At 47.8% G+C, this 16,910-nt stretch overlaps 1 protein-coding gene and 1 long non-coding RNA gene across 5 annotated transcripts in view; one reads left to right on the forward strand and one right to left on the reverse strand.

Moving 5' to 3' along the window:
- The window catches only part of nbeal2 (neurobeachin-like 2), a 42,102-nt gene extending 28,486 nt beyond the window's left edge, over window positions 1–13,616 (reverse strand). The window contains exons 1-2 of one of the 4 annotated variants that reach the window (XM_072715942.1): window positions 13,482–13,616; window positions 12,895–13,141 (exon numbers count right to left, since the gene is read on the reverse strand). In XM_072715942.1, coding sequence (XP_072572043.1) covers window positions 12,895–12,945 — 51 coding nt within the window. In that variant the 5' untranslated portion in view covers window positions 12,946–13,141; window positions 13,482–13,616. Of the gene's footprint in view, window positions 1–139; window positions 350–12,894; window positions 13,455–13,481 lie in introns of those variants that run through there. The other 3 variants (XM_072715943.1, XM_072715944.1, XM_072715945.1) reach the window with 3 other exon arrangements.
- A 114-nt stretch (window positions 13,617–13,730) lies between these two features.
- On the forward strand, window positions 13,731–15,539 carry LOC111850407 (uncharacterized). The gene is made up of 3 exons (XR_002839787.2): window positions 13,731–13,848; window positions 14,224–14,290; window positions 14,931–15,539. It is a non-coding gene; the product is annotated as an uncharacterized lncRNA (long non-coding RNA).
- The last annotated feature ends 1,371 nt before the right edge of the window (window positions 15,540–16,910 follow it).

Here is a 16,910-nt window from a genome sequence, read left to right on the forward strand (position 1 = left end):
CCCCAGCACCGGCACGACCCCAACACCGGCGCGGACCCAGCACCGGGGCACCGACATGCCGGGGAAACAACAGAAAAACAACCGACAGAGACAGACAGACAGACAGGCGGCCGCGTCGTACTGCAGCGCGAGGCTTTACCAGTTTCTTCGCGTCTGTCGGCCAGTCCATGGCGCATCGCGAGCTCAGGGATGGGGGTTCTGGAGACCCCGCGGTCCGCGGGCCAAGCTCGCGGGGGGGGCCTTCACGGGCGATGGGGAGACTGCATGGAGTCCCGGGTATCCGACACCCGCCGCGGGATTCGCTCTGGCTCTCTCGCTCTCAGCCGCTCGCCCGAGGCTGTCTGTCAAGCTACCAGGAAATGCAGAGTCACTTCAACAGACGAGCACTTCCCCCCCCGCAACCCCCTCCCATTACACCTCTGAACCCTCCTCGCGACCCATTCCTCCTCTGCCCTGGTGCCCCGGTCTCTCTCTCCATTGCGGCAGACAGTGGACAGTCAACGCTGTGTGGGGTAAATGTGTGTGTTTGGTGGGGGGGGGCTGCTTACCCAGCACAGGAACTGGGTCGCCCAGCAAACTCCTGTCAGCTGCCTCCATATGCAGACACCTCAGGAGGCCCTATCCAGGCTGACTCCTGCCCGTCCCCACTGGGTGCCAACCTGGCATCTCAGCCATGGACACAGCGCCCCTCGCTGGCCAATATTCATGCACATTTATGCTTCCATTTTGGGGTTTTCTACAGGGTGTGAACTTACGCCCTGGTTTGACAGCTTGATGCAGCCTCCTCCCTGGGCCTTGGAGTGGGGGGGGGGTGTGTCTGTTGGTTCTGGTGCTAGGATTAGTCCCTCCCAGCCCTGGGAGTGGGGGGGGGGGTGTGTCTGCTGGTTCTGGTGCTAGGATTAGTCCCTCCCAGCCCTGGGAGTGGGGGGGGGGTGTGTCTGCTGGTTCTGGTGCTAGGATTAGTCCCTCCCAGCCCTGGGAGTGGGGGGGGGTGTGTGTCTGCTGGTTCTGGTGCTAGGATTAGTCCCTCCCAGCCCTGGGAGTGGGGGGGGAGGTGTGTCTGCCAGAGGGCAGCGCTCAGGCAGGGCTGCAGACGCACGGAGCTCCGCCTCTTACAGCCTGGGGCCCTGGAAGAGGCTCCACTCAAATTCCACACTACACAAGACTCGGGGGTATAAATATTAAACACGACTTCAAAGATCTGGATCTAAAATATTCACAAAATCGTTATTAAAGTGTTTAGCATGATAGTGTCAGTTTGCGGAACACCAAGCTGATCGTCTGAATGAGGCCTCTGTGCTGGGCCTCATTCAGCAGGAACATCGCGTGCCTGATCCAGTCCCAGCTTGACTCTCTCCCGCGGACCCACAGGGCTAAACAGCTGAAAAATGTTGAGCGGAAGATGCTGCCCACCCATCCCCCCCAGCAAGCTAACCACAGATATGTAAAGTAAATAAATAACCAGCACCCCCCCCCCCCCCAAAAAAAAATGTGATGCTCAAGCTAATGACTAAGACTGCATAAGACATAAGAATTTATTGATGCCAGGGGAAGATTCCTTGTAGAAAAACAGGGCTGGTGACGGCAGTTCAGATCTGGCAGGTCGATGGACGGCCCGGGTGGCGAAAGGACCCTGAGCTGTTTGAGAGACACGCCTGCTTCCTGTTGTGGTGGGGAGGAAGCAAGGGTCGGTGTCCAGTTGGCCCCCCTGCACTGTTTCAGGGGCTATAATTAACACAGGGTGCTCTGGGGGCTGAGGGGGAGGCTGCTGGCAGAATGCAGATATGCACATGGTGGGCGGAGCCTGTGTTACCATGGCAACGCCACCGGGGCCAAGCGGCGAGGTGCCTGCGGAGGCCATGAGAACGAGCTCGTCCCAATGGGATCCATCCAGCAAGGGCTTAATTAGCACTCGCAATTACCCACCTCCTCCAGCACGGTACTCACTACCTCAACAGCTAATTTTCAATAACTACCCCATAATTACTTTGGAAGCCTTCTACCTCCCCCCCCCACCCCACCCCACCAACCAAAAATTCTCCCAATAATCCCTAGATAGGTGGCTGACCTTAACCCCTCAGTCCACCAAACCGCGACCTGATCTCATGCGATACCCGACTAAGCAATCCACAATCCAGCAGAATTTGGTTTTGTTTGCCCCCCTGGTTGGCAAAATTTACCACCGGGGACCGAGACTCCAGAAGGCGGAAAGACGGAAAGACAGTCGGGCCGTGGGCCACAGCGGGAGGCGTGCGCAGCTGAGGCACGGCCAGTGAGAGGTGGGACAAGGCGTCACCTAGGAATCACAGGTGGGCGGGGTGAGGGGGGTTTTCGAGGGCCGCACCTGTGTGCCAGAGAGGGCCCTTAGGGAAAGGCGGAAAGCACAGACATGCCCCCTGGACGGGCCCCTGCGGGTTAGAGAGCCCAGACCAGCATCTGGACAGGAAGAGCCCCGTGCTGGTTCACGCTCTGTAAAAACAGGGTATTTCACTGGGAAATCACCGCAGGCCCAGGCACAGCAGACGGGCACCGTGAGTCCTGTGCTAACTGGGGGGCTGGGAGCCTGTCCCAGGCCACAGGACGGGAGACCTTGGACAGTCCAACGCAGGGCACAAAACCAGTGAGCCTCTGAGAATCCACAATACACCTCAACAAATGTTTCTCCACTGTAGCAGTACCTGAAATAAATAGAGAAGAATATGCAAACACCACCCTTTGGGGAGGAATTCGAACCCCCATTCCAGGAGGCTACAAGATTACCTACTAAGCCACAGGGTTGCGGGCAGGTGGTCGCAGACCATTGCTACCCGCGGAGTCCCTGTAAACTTATCAGTCTGTCGGCTTTAGAAGAAAGGCAGAGAGATCCATGCCAGGACACGGCGATCCCCAGGGACCCCACAGGACGGATCCGTCTTAACGTGTCTGTCATGTGACTGAGGGCAGTTAAAAATGAAAGTGAGGCTCATCACATCCGTCACAAGGTGAGGACTTAATAACACATCAGTGACAGGGTCCAGTCTGCTGGCTGATGCACTCATGTTTTCAACCAAGCTATAAATCGCCACCGAGCAGGCAAATTAACGCGCAAATTAACCTACTGAGCCTGAAAGCTCATGGGCCAAAGGCAGTCTCAGTCAGTCTCAGTCGGTCACGGTCGATCACGAGCCGTTTACCTCTCGGACATCGCGAGGGCGACATCTCAGCAAGGAGAACAATGGGGGGTTGGGGGGGCTGAGCACGGGCTGGGGTCGCTTCCCTTAAAGGCTCTAATGTCAGATAGGAAGTGTGAAGGCAAACAGGAAGCAGCATGGGCAGATACACCGGCAACATGCAGAAGGCCCACTGCAACCAGAGACCAGAAGAGTGTTCCAGAAAAACAATGGAACAGGAAAGTAAGGTCTGGTCGGAGAGAGAGTGAGTGTGTGGGGGGGTATGGCGAGGTGACAGCAGTGTTAAATTCATCAAGACACCCCTGGGGTGTGCTTAGTCAGTGCATGACTTGGACAGGTCCGCCCCCCCCCCCCAAAAAAAAACTGACAGTATCTCTGATGGAAGAAAATGAGTAGGACATCCAGAGGAAGACTCCAGCTGTCCAATGGCATGGGAGTGGGGTGGAGAGTAAATAATACGTATAATAAATGAATAAGGATATCAGAACAGGGATGAGAGGGCTGTGTGCAGATAGGAGAGGCAGGGTTATGTGTGGGGTTGGTGGGGGGGGGGGGGCTTCCTTTCAGGAAATTGACGTTATAAAACGTCCCGGGGGTGGGGTAGGTTTCTGATGTTCTGGGTGAGGGCAGCCAGAGAGGATGGGCCTGCTGTTTGGTGGGAGGCAGGTCAATATGGAGGCCTACTGGGAGAAGAGCAGCGGCTTTCTCTAAGAGGGTGACACCGGAACGTGGGTGGTTCACAGCCAGGGGGAACAATTCATGATTTATTAGCTACTGGTTACTGGTTAACTGATGCTGGTGGCAACGGGTGGAGGGCAGCAGCAGCAGCGATATCGGCGACTCAAAACGAAAGTGTTTACGGCACAGACACCCAGCAAGGCGGCAACTCGCACCGAGCCACACCGCGACACGGTAGCGTCATGGCCAGCCACGTAAAACCCGTGTGCAGGAACCAGCGGCACTGCACCGGCATGGAACAGGAGCTCAGCCAAAAAACTCACAACAGATCGATAACAACGGGATTTTGGTGGTTGGCCTGCTGGTATTTCCCCACCAACTTCTGCACAACTACCTAAAACAAAACAAACAAAAAAAAAAGATTACTTCATGCACGGTGAAAGCAGAAGTGGTGAAGGGTGTATATCTGTAATACAGGTGGCAGCTTCAATAGATGGACTCTGGTGACGATCCAGCTCTTCTTGTGGGCAACTGAGGATTGACGGAAGATTCCGGTAAAACGGGTGGGTCCAAAGAGCTGTGATGGACAACTTAATGGTGCGTGCAGGTTGATGTTAAGCCAAGTGCTAAGGTTGCAGGTATCTCAGAATGCACTGCAGATCATTGTTACAGAAAAAGGCGTGTCAAAATCGCAGAGGTGATGATGTTTCCACTTTGGCACTGCTATGAATTTAAATGCTTTTTCATTTGCAGCCATGCTGATGGTGGTCGCCACACTGGAGGTCTCCCACTCCCAGTGTTGGGTGTTCGAATGGGGGTTCGAATTGATGTCCCTGGCTTCCTATCCCGGGTGTTCCCCTGAACCCCCCCCCCCTTTTATGCCCCCTCCCCAATCATAAAATGGGCTCAAAGTTCAGTGACCAGGTACTGAATAACCAGCTACAGAAAATCTGTGGATTCTACATATTTTTCTTTTTTCCACCAGATGCTTGTCTTTCGTTTTAAATGGAAATGAAAGGAAACCACTGTTAATCTGACAGATCCGGCTGGTAAAGGTTTGATCATGTCGGCTGCAGTTGAGCGCAGTCGAGCTCTTAGTCACAGACGTCACTGGCTTCAGGTTGACAAAGGACACTGGGGACAGCTAAGGGGATTAGGAACCAGTCGTGGCACTTTCAACCAATCAAGAAGCCATGTTCCGGGAACCTCATCAGAGGTCGACAGAATTTAACTTTCCCCACAAATGGGAAAAATGTTAGCGAGGCACTTAGCAAGAAAGTAATGCATCATTGAATCTGCTAGCAGCTAGGTGTAATCACAATGCCAGGTATTAGCCACCGCGCCCAGCAGAAGCAGCAGCTGGTGGTGGCAGAGTGGGCCAGTCAAGCAGGTTACTTTTTAGGAAGCCATCGGTGGCCCGGATGCCATCTAAGCAGAAGGGGCAGAGGACCTGGCTTGTACGCGCCCTGTAGCTTAAGTCAGCCGGCGCGGCTTCCAGACTATTTACAGGTACAGGTTCCTCAAGATGCCAGCTTGAAGGAGAGGTGGAGCACTCGAGAAAAATAGCAAGGGGATGGAGGTTCGGCGGAGCAGTGAACGGCGCCTTGGGCTGCAGCCAGCAATCACACCCCCGGGGAAAGGAGCCGATTTTAGTCACGGTTCCCAGAAATCACTCCCACCCCCCTGATTAGCGAGTGGGGGGAAAGGGTACACTTTGTAGTCCTGTGAGGGGTGTTGAATACTTTTTTATCTTATTAAATGGAAAATTAAATGGAAAGTTTATACATAAATGATTACATATTTTATAAATCACTTCATATTGTTCAAATTTACATGTAAAATTGGACTTTAAAAAATCATTTAGCCTGAAGAAGTACTACGAAAAATTATTTAATTTAAATGACAGCTAGACAATGGACCTTAAGCAAATAAAATGGTCGGTTAGGCTATAACAAGCTGCTCATACAAGTACTAGCTTTGATTCCAAAAGAAGAAAAGCTGTCAGGAGAAGCTGGCATCCCAGATAGTCGTGTCCTGAAGAGGCTGCGTCCCGGCAAAAACAAAAAAGACCATGGGGGGTTATGGTGAGAACACAGGTCTGTCTCGGGGTTTTAAGTGGAATGAAACAAGCAAACTTTCTTTAAACAAGTGTTTCCTCCAAACAGACAAAGGTTCCGGCCTCTGGATAATCAACACACCTTCAAAGACACCTCCTGATACATTAAGAGAAGAAAAAAAATCATTATTCAATAGACAACAAAAGGCAGCAACAGGGAATTTCTACAGCTGGCAAACAGTCAAACCCAGAATCCTGCAAGGTTCAGAACCCGGTCCGTGTATAATTATGGGAACAGAGAAAAAAAGAACTATTCAGACTCCGATCTTTACATTGTGACAGAGTGACAGCATTCCAGCATTAAAAAACAAACCAAAAAAACACACACCCAGAACAGTAACAAAAGACACCTGAAATGTCATGGACGCCCGGCTCGCCTCGCTGCTACATTTGTTTGCCGTGACATTTACAGCTGAGAGAACATTAAAAAACAGGCGCATTCCTTGTCAAGCCTTTGTCAAAGAAGTGAGAGCGTGTTGCATGAATGTGCTCAGTGCAAAACCAGGTGCCTCACAAGTATCGCCCCTCAGAACTTATACACCAAGGCCTCTGGAAACGTGACAGAAGTGAATTAGTGCTGGAAGGTTAATGGTGTCTCATATCTGTTACAAAAGTACAGAACTGAGCAAAATAAAATCTAAGATAAAACAGCACTTCTAGTAAAACTAAGGTGAGAACAATAGCGATTTTGTATAATGTCCATTTTATTTATTAAACAATGAATAGCTACTGCTTGTAATGTTGCTATAAATACAAGCGCTAATATTTTTACATCACAATGTCTGTGAAAAGACCATTGTTTTTCCCGCTATTGTGATGTTTCCGCAAATAACCTTCAAGCCAGTTAACAAGCCAGGCCTTCTCCCACTTTCAGAGGAAACCGAAGGAAATTGCTTTTGTCACTTGTAAAAAAAAAAAAAAAAAAAAAAAAAAAAAAAAAAAACAACAAAAGCACGAAAAGGTTTGCCGAGGGACACAGGCGAAAGCGTACACGGACTAAGTAATAAGAGCAGACCCGCAGCTGACGTAGAATGGTTGTCAGGGGGGCTCAGGGTTGGTGGGCTGCTGCCCTCTGATGGCCTGGAGGCTCCCGGCCATTACGCCAGATCCAAAACACCCCATCCCAGGCCCGAGGCGCTTGCTGTGTAGAACCTCCAACACTTTACATATGGCACGCAAAGAAGAGATTTCCTCCCTCTCAGAGTCAAATTAGTCCATTAAAGAGTAAAAATGCAGACAAATCCTTCACTCTAAAGCACAGTACAAACATATTTTCCATAATACAACAGCAGTATTTTAATTATTGATGGACTGCTTATTCGAACATGGCCTAGAGCTCAAATTTATTATGCTTACATATATAAAAGTGATTTTATCTATCTATCTATATCTCTATATCTATATCTCTATATCTATATATATATATATATATATATATATCTGTGTGTGTGTGTGTGTGTGTGTGTGTAAGTAGAATCCAATGGTTGGGCCACACTTTAAAAGTCTTAAAGTCATCCATCCATCCATCCTCTAACTTCTTATCCAGTACAGAATCACAATGTAAACAAATCCAGGTATCTCAAAATTTCAATTGGCTGACTGGAATGCTGAAAAGCATTTGCATCACTTTAAATCTGATCGTAACACTTCTGTTGTCAGAAGGCATTGTTTTGAGGAGCGCTTAGATTATTCCCCGTTACTTCCGGCGATACACCTGGCCAGTGTGCGATGAATGTCTTACGAAACCCTCTATGTCGCTTGCTTTGGCAAGAGCAGCAGCAAAGAAAGTACTGGGAAAACGCGAAAAAACTGCCACGGAGATGGTGCACTCTGAAAGACGACATGTGGCAGGTGGTGCGGCAGCATGGCAGGGCTGGGCGTCCAGGTGCGCAGAGCCATGGTCTGGCGGGGCCCCGTCCCCTCCACCTTCACCACCAAAGGAAAGGCTCGAAATGCAAACCATAACAGGGGCGCTAAAGCTCTCTCCCCCAAACTGGCTCTGCTGGGGAGGTGGTGGGCTTAGTGGGAGACACCACATGGCTGAGCCTGTTCTCGGGCCCCAAGCCTCACTCTCAACTGCATATATATGTGCGTCTCAAAGGAAAGCATGAAGGGATATGTGAAAAACACGAGTGCAAACAGCAAATAAAGCAACGTTTCATTTTTCATCTGGCCGAAAGATGCGCGCGAGGTCACCACAAGCAGCTGCGTCAGCGTTACGGCGACCGTGGTGACGCAGGCCGTGGTGACGCAGCGCGTGGTGCCCCCCTCTCAGAACTGCAAATGTAACTCGCTGATAAACCTTATGCCCTGTCAAACCAGCCAGCAGAGGGCCACTGGCTCCAGTCAAGGTTAATCTGGAGCACATCTGATAGGGCACCATGACGTGCCGACGTAGACGAAATGCAAAATAACTGATGACTTGACTTTAGCAACATTGGCTCAGAAGTGGTCGATGAGGTTTCAACCTAAAAGGAAAATTATTTTTCAATGGCACAGAAGAGGGATTGTGAACCTGCGGTACAGTAATCTCACAGAGCAATTGCAATGGATCGGCAGGGATCAGGGTTGCAAAATTCTGGGAAGTTTCCTATTAATTCCCATATACTCCCATCAATTGCCATGGAAAGTTTCCAACTTGGAAAATTTCCAAAATTCCCCAGCTTAACTTCCCATGAAAAGGAAAGCTTCTGGAAAGTTTCCCAAAATTTTCCACCCCTTTGCAACCCTAGCAGGGATACACCATAAATTAACTGAACGTCAATTTAGTATGAAAAATATTTAAGAGGCACTTCCCTTTAATTTTAGGTGAAAAATATTCAAGGGTGACTCCCTCCTTATTAGACGTGAAAAATAATCAATGGGGACTCACCCCTCATTCAGGGTGGACCATACCCCTAGAGAAATAAATACTAAGCCTCATGGGGCCAGGGTTCTTAGTCATTTGTGCCCAGAAAGGCACCAAAGGTTTGATTTCACACCATTTTCATCAGCTTATTCTGAAAAGCTGAAACACAACCGCATCCGTTTTGTCAGCAAAGTAGATTTCCTGCTCTTTCCTTGTGAGGACACTTGAGGATCCCGTGTAATTCATACCCCCATTATCAGACAACAATCTCGCTACTTCAAAAACATCAGCTTTAATCACCATTTCCACCTTCACAGCTATCCAGGCAGCAGATCCACATTACCTGCGCAAAAAATCAGACGCTCTCACCTTCTTAAAAAACAGCTTCACTGGCTTCATTTCTATATCATTTTTTAACACCAGAGCAGCTGATTCTTTGCTCCCAGGCAGAAACTTGATTTATTAGCTTGTTAATGAACTGCCCTTTCTTTTGTTCAGAGGAGTTCATTAACCGCTGAAGCGGTGAGAAATAATTAAATCAGATAAAAATTATAAAACAAACAAGCAACCAAAATCTAAAGAGAATTTGTATCCAAAAAGCTTTTTATATATATACTTTTTACACAATGTCTGGCAAACACAGACAGCAGGAAATCTGCCTGTTGATTTCCAGAAAATGCCGTATCCGATGGGAATATTTTAAGTGCCCTGGTCATTGCCGCCGTGGTCAAATCTGTCCATCATGCATGCATCTTGCCCATATACTCCGCACTTCTGTAGTGACATTTAAGCATTCCTTTCCTGTCATTGCATGTTGTCTCCACGCTGCATCCATCCATATCATCCTAAGAGGCGCTGAAATCTGCCAAAACCCATTGAACTCATCTCTAATTCACAAAGGCTTGCTACAAACCTAACCCTAATATTGAAGGTGCCTGCATCTACTCTGATTGAAGCGTAATGGGGGGGGTTTCATTTAACACCCCTTCCCCTGACAAGGACCATTTCAGAGTAACCACCCCCCCCCCCCCCCAAATGAGCACTCCCATAATTAGATAACAATCCTACAAATCCTGCTGACAGGCTGCACCTCCAAACATTATGCCGTGTAAATCCGTCACGGGGGTGGGGGGGGGGGGGGGCATCCTGTCAGTGAACCTATTCTCAGACACATTTGTGAGATACCACTGGAACACTTTTCACACTGTTGGATAGAAGGACCCCCCCACACACACACACAGCTGACCTTTGCAGGCTCTTCCTTAACATGGGGGCTGGGGGTGGATCCAAGCCACAGCCAGAGGCTGTATCCAGCCTTGCAGCTAGCGACTGACACTCCTGGATAATGTAACGCCCTCTATCAGGCTCTTAGACCTGCATAAACACTGGAAACTCACCACGGAAACAAGTACAAAAATAAAGGCCCAAAATTCACTCAGATGATCAAAACAACCACTGCCTTACACCCCAGGCATCTTAAACCTACATAAGAAAGCTTTTTTTTTTTACTTAAATCTTTCACTTAGCAACGTGATTCTGCTCCCTCACAGTCTGCCAGCAAGTTGGGAGGCTCGAGGTCTGAGGGTTAAGCAGCTTTAATACGCCAAAGTCTCCGCAGCATTTCATACCTGCGATGAGGACATCGCTTTGTCTGACAGGTGCTGGTGTGTGTGGGGGGGTGCGATCAGTAGCAGAGCAGGAGATTAGCTCATTAAACGTCACCTGAGACTCCTAGACCAGCTTTCAGGTCATGGACACACTTTCCATTCATTGGTGACCTTTGCTGGTCAGAGAGTCACCAGTGTCTCCAACGGCACAGGGCCAAAGAAAATTGAAGACATTAAGATATAAACGTCACTGACCGGAAACATAACCTTCCTAAAAACTCGGGACAACACAGGGGCACAGATACGTCTGTTAAGTTTCACATCACCTTGACCCCAAACAGGCAAAGCTTGGACTATAAATAGTATCTAGTGATTCTGACATTATGTGGATTCACTGCATGCTGTTAAATAATTCATCTGATCATTCACTGGTCCATGTTATCAAATTTACCACATCAGTTCTAGCTGTGGAATGCATAGTTATGGAAGTCTCAAAAACAAAATAAAGTTGCTAAATTCAGCTCCAGCTTATTGGAGAAGTGCATCACTGCTATGAAACCATCTTACAACACAGGTATATGAAGGATTTCTCTACATTTACACACTTTCTATGCAGCTACCTGGAGGTCAAACACAGTACCAGCATAATCTCAACATGAGATTTCAGGGCACATTTTACTTGAAAATACCTGCATTTCAAAACCCGCATTTTCCGTGACTGAGATGTTACACAACTGGTCCAGAGGTACACACCCTGTGTGTGCTCGTCTCTCACGGTGCCCGGTGATTGTGACACCGTCCCAACTTAATAAAATTGATTAAATTACAACACACAAAAAAGATGTGAAGTTTCCAAAAAATTGAAAAATAAACAATTATGATTACAGTGTGGGGAATAATCTGCACACACACAAATACACACTGATACGTAATGGAATAAGATGAGTGTGTGTACAGGAAAATGAAGACACGCTGCGTGGGTGGACCATAACGTAAGCACGTTTTCAACTCCTGCTTGCTGAAACAGATTGAGAGAACAGGTCTGTCTACCTTCCATAGACTTTGGTTAACCCCTCCACCCCTCTCTTGAGCTCACCAGAGCAACTCCCAAGTGGAGGGGGGGGAGGGGAGCGGGGTCGATGGAAAAACGTTGGTGTGTCTCCCCCCAGGAAGGGTGACCCGGGCACACAAAAACACCTCTCTTATCTGAAAGGCACGTGTGCCAGTGAAGCCAGCAAATGCTCTCTGGAAACTCACAACGACATGTCATGAGTTTCCAGCACTCCGGGTCCGATGCCAGTAACATATGACAAGCCAGCCAGTCAGAGGAAACCGGCGCGTTTACCGACAACTCCGTACTTTAGATATACCGTATCCTCATTTGAACCCTATTTATAAAATCTTGTTCCGCGCTTATGCGCAGTAAAACAACTCTTTCAAACTGAGAGCTTCCCTTAAAGTCACATTTGACCTGATGTGCGGCCATTTCCGTGGAGATAAGGACACAGGTTTAGGGGGAGGGGGGTTATGAAAGCCACGGGCCAGATTACACCTGCTGTTTCCCGTTTCCATGGTGCCACTCCAGGGACAACCCACCCCCCCAGCAAGCAAAAGGTGCGGATCTGAGCAAACGGCGTGGACATTAAAGGGGACCTCTAAACTTGCATTACACACACTTTAGTTAGCACCTGTCACGTGGCCACATGGCTTTCCTATCGGTCACCCCTTCCTTGCGTTTAATGTATTCCCCAAATGCATAAATGAAAGAATCTGATTAGTCTGCCGACTTCACTGCCAGAGAAAGTAAATCCGCTCCATTAATCGTTTTTCCGTATCCGCACAAACAGCACGGCCAAGATGTTCTTCATTATTTATAGTTACAAAGAAGGGCTTCTCGATATATATTTATATATTTTAAACAGGTCCAATGGAACAAGAGGAACTTTCCCGATTAAAAGCAAGACCCGAATGTCAAAGCACACATAAAAACAAAAGCCACAGATATCTGCTCCGGAGAAATGGTAGTGACGCTTTAAACGATGGGTTTGGAATATTGCCCTTTAGCGCGTCTGTTTGGGTAAACTAACCAGGAAGTAACATTACCTGACCCAAGCAGGTAGTTGTGCGCTGCTACTCAGTCGCGCTACTCGCCGGAGTGACGCCGCGACTCCCTTTGCGACTGAAGGCTGCTCCTATTAATCGTCATATAATTATAATGATAAATTCTGTGTATCGAGCCGTCGCGAAAGTTGACTTAGTATCTCCCACTGTTACTTCCTCATACACGCCTCGATAAACAAACTTGACAGCGGCACTAAGTGCGTTTCGTGAAGCGCCTCAAACAGCCGAATAAAGTGCGGAGTCCTGAATATGTCGGATCAAACAGGTGCCCCGCGGCCGTGTGATCGCCGCTGGTATATTATTATTATTATTAACTATGTATTTATTTTCCTTTTTTGGTTTTGTTTCGCTCACCTTGGTGTAATACAACATCCACAGTTCGTAAAGCCGGTCCTTGGAAGCCATCCTCTGCCGGCGATCCAGTTAAAACATTCGGCTCCCGGTTCAGTCCAGCGTCGTCGCGTCGGTCCCCGCGAAGGGTGCAACCGGCCGTTCGCTCCGGGGTGCTCGGCTATCCACCTACAGCTAGCCGTTGCATGATCTTCCGTGCGCTCGTCCAGCCTTTCAGTCAGCTAGCGCCCCCGAAGTCATCGGATAAGTGCTGGTGGATGACATTTAAAAAGACGCACTAAAAGTGGCGTTCGTGTTGAGTGCGATCGCACGAAGCAGGGAAGCGCTGGATATCAAAAATAGTAAATATTAACATGTAGGCGTGCTGAATAAACACCAGCAAAGATGTAAGACAACAGTGACAAGCCCGACTGCAAGTACACGCACAGGTTGGTATAAAACAGCCCCCATGCGGTATCCGCCCTCTTGCTTCGCAGATCTAATGATTGGCAAGGGTTCCTATCCAGAGTGCCAGCAGCTCTTTAAAAACAGAAAGAAACAATGACAGATTAGTCGTCACTTGTACACTTGTAAAGAAGTGAGGAATTCACCTCCGGTCGACTTGCTCTGACTCCACCACGAACTGCGTAGATTATAGACGGACAGGTAAAGGACTTAAAGGCGCAGTGGCGTCTATTAAAAGGCTACGGTTACTGATGCACCCAGACTAACTCCTGTACTGCGTTAATTTACGACTCGAGGTTATACGCGACAGACGCCTTTTTAAGCTGGTCGACCTTCAGAAGCACGCCGCCATATGTGGGAAGTTCACTTACACCAACAACAATGTTAGGAAACCACGAACCTGTAAATGACAAGCAGGTGGAACGTGAATGTGTGGGAAACGTAAAGGTTTGTTATGTGATGAAAATGAACGAAATGCTTTTCAAGCAACTGCAGAGTTTCCAGGTGAGATTGGTAAGCATCTACTCATGGCTTTTTAGAATAAGTTAAACCAGAAGTTTGCGTCTGCGGTCTATTTTATTGTCTAGAAACCCCGTTTACTACACAATGGTGTTACCTTCCCCACATTTTAGAATGTGGATCATAACGCACAACATAATCTACCTTTAAAATTATTTTATGACCATCGCACCTTTTGCAGTTTCAGCTACATTTGACGAATAAAAATCAGAATCGGCTTATTCGCCAAATGCACTAAGGAATTAGACTTGGTGAGACAGCGCAGTGGAAATTGAGAAAAAGAATTAAAGGTTAAAAACAGGTCATTAAAAAGTTCATGTTTTCTGTCAGTAATGTTATGTTATGCTTTAAATACGTTTTTATGTCTAGTGGGTGAAACGCACCTGGTCAGGATGCCAACCACACAGCCTTGGAACTTTACCTACTGCGGGAAGAGGTACATTCATCCAGACTCCGCTTCATGCCCACAGCTTGCATGGCGGTAACGACCCCCTGCAGATTAGCCAGAGCAGTGCTGAAGTCGGCAGTGTCTATCAGCAGGTCATCCAAGTAAATCACACAGCAGCTGCTTAGTGTACCCACGCAATTTCAGGGCCAGAAAATAAAAATCCAGACCATGATTTACTTTCAACCAACCAGTTGAGCATAAAGAGTCACAGAGTACTCAACTGGTTGATTGAAAGTAAATCATGGTCTGGATTTTTACTTTCTGGACCTGAAATTGCCACCTCTGCTGACAAACACGCGCTCTGTCACTGCACAGCCTACACCTTGGCTTCCAAAGTGAGCATCACCTGCTAATAGCCACTGGGGAGGTCAAGGGAACCCAGCAAGCCCAGCAATGACCCCAGAGGCATCATTCATGCAAAGCAGGGCGTAGGAACCAGTCTGGGTGATGGTATTGAGCTGACAGTTATCGACACAAGGCTGCTGTCGTCACCTGCAGCTCCTGTCTCCCTATTTTGTTGTTCTTCTGTCTGCCTCTGTAAAATATCTACAGTGTTGGGGTCGGCCTCTCCTGTCACTGACTGCAGTTCCTCTCCACCCCTCTGGTGTCTGTCTCTGTCCAAGTACAGCTCCACCTCACTGACGGAGAAGGTGAATAAGCGACGAGAAAAGCAGTGGTCCTCAGAGCTGCTTAAACATTGAGGCTGATGTCGGCAAACCAAGCCTTAGTCGGCTCCCAATACTACAATTCATATAGTGGGTTACGTGTAGAATACCGACTCAATTACCATATATGCTTTTTATATAGAAATAATTTTAATTCACAAGCCGTATGTATGCAGTGGGTAAATGCTACATGATAAATTTTGCAAAGGTTAGGCCTATACCTCAAACTAACCATTGTAATTCACTACTAATGAAACTCAAGCATTTCAACTTTTTCTGTGACTTTAAATGTATGTTACAAATTGCCTGGGTCATGTGACCCCTGAGTTTATGTAGCAGGCAGTCAACCACATTCTGTGTGATTCTGATCAGTGCTGCTTTGCATTGAGGTGTGCAGTTGTGATATTTGTGAGTAAAATAACTCAAACATCTTCTGAGGATAAACATGTAAAGAACAACTAGTCTTCACAATGTACTAGTAAAGATAGCAACACCTCTAGCCAGTATTCATCACCCTGGTGCAGTGCTGGTGGACAATTTTACAAATAAATATATATAATATTCTTGACGTATTGAAGTATTCAGGGATGCTTTAAATTCTTTACACTTGGTAACAGTTTCCTGTAATTGGCACTAGGGCTTGACTGGAAGGACAGCTCCAGGATGAGGAACACAAAAAACAGACTCAGGCAGAGACAACTAGAAGACCAGGAAATGGGAAGTTGGTCTCATTACTCACAGCTCTGTTTAATGAGACTGAGAGCTAACTATCAGCAGCTCAGAGCAAGATCACAGAGCAGGCTCGATTTCCTGAGTACCAATCAGGAACAGGTATGACAATAATGGTACTGGTAGTATTCTTGGAAACACAGTCTCAGAAAAAACAGTACCAGTTTGTACCTTTGCTTGTCATAGTGGCTGTACCCTCAAGGGTCTGCCAATGGTACCCTTTGCTGTAGGTAATTGTACCTTTTAATGTACAAAAATGGACTCTGAGGAACATCCCCAAGGAAAGAACAACAATTATGTACCCCCGATGGTACAAAAATGTTCCTCAGAGTCCATTTCTGTACATTAAAAGGTACAATTACCTACAGCTAAGGCTACAATTAGCAGACCCCTGAGGGTACAGCCACCATGACAAGCAAAGGTACAAATTGGTAGTCTTTTTTTTTCTGAAAGTGTAGGAACTGTTGGTATGCACCTTATTTGAACTTTCCTTTAGTTTTCTTCACCAGATCTTTTGTGATATTAAATAACCAAATCATGTTTTTTTTTATTCATTTGTTTCATAGTATATTTAAGGTCTCCTATCATCCACATAGTGCATTAGTGCTACTGCGTAGGCTTCAGCAATCAGATGATAAGGGTGACCCCAGCTCTGCCCAAGTCCTGCTTCAGTTTATATAGTAAATCAATAAAAGCCAAGCTCTCCTGGTGCTTCACCCAGTAGGAGCAGTGCTTCATCCCTGGGTGGCTTTCTAGCTCCTACTGTGACTGCGGACCAAGTCATACCAAAGCGGGGCTGTTGATGTTCTGGCACAAGGTGGCGACTTGCCAACCATGACGGATGAGTCAATTTCCGGTTGACCTCAGCTCCTTCTCGGCAGGGAGAATAGCAGGAACACACACCTTGTGTTTTATGGTCAGCCAAGTCTGATAAAAAGGCGGGAAAGTATTACATTGTGAAACCAGGAAAAGGAATATAAACACAGGCTAGAGGCCAGAGCAAAGTGCCTCCTACGCTGGGCGTCGGGAGGGAACCCCTGACATTTTTGGGGAGTCCCAGTAACCAGTCTGTGGTGGCTGAACCCCTCGCGCTGTCATCGCTCTCCAGCGGCGTATGCTGTCAGCTGAGTGGCCGGGGGAGGGGGGGGGCATTGCCCTGGTTTGTCACTGCAGTTTGATACAGCTAACATAGTGAAGTAGGAAAGGCAGGAAGG

Source organism: Paramormyrops kingsleyae, chromosome 9 (genome assembly GCF_048594095.1).
Source record: "Paramormyrops kingsleyae isolate MSU_618 chromosome 9, PKINGS_0.4, whole genome shotgun sequence".
In the NCBI taxonomy this organism is placed as follows: domain Eukaryota; kingdom Metazoa; phylum Chordata; class Actinopteri; order Osteoglossiformes; family Mormyridae; genus Paramormyrops; species Paramormyrops kingsleyae.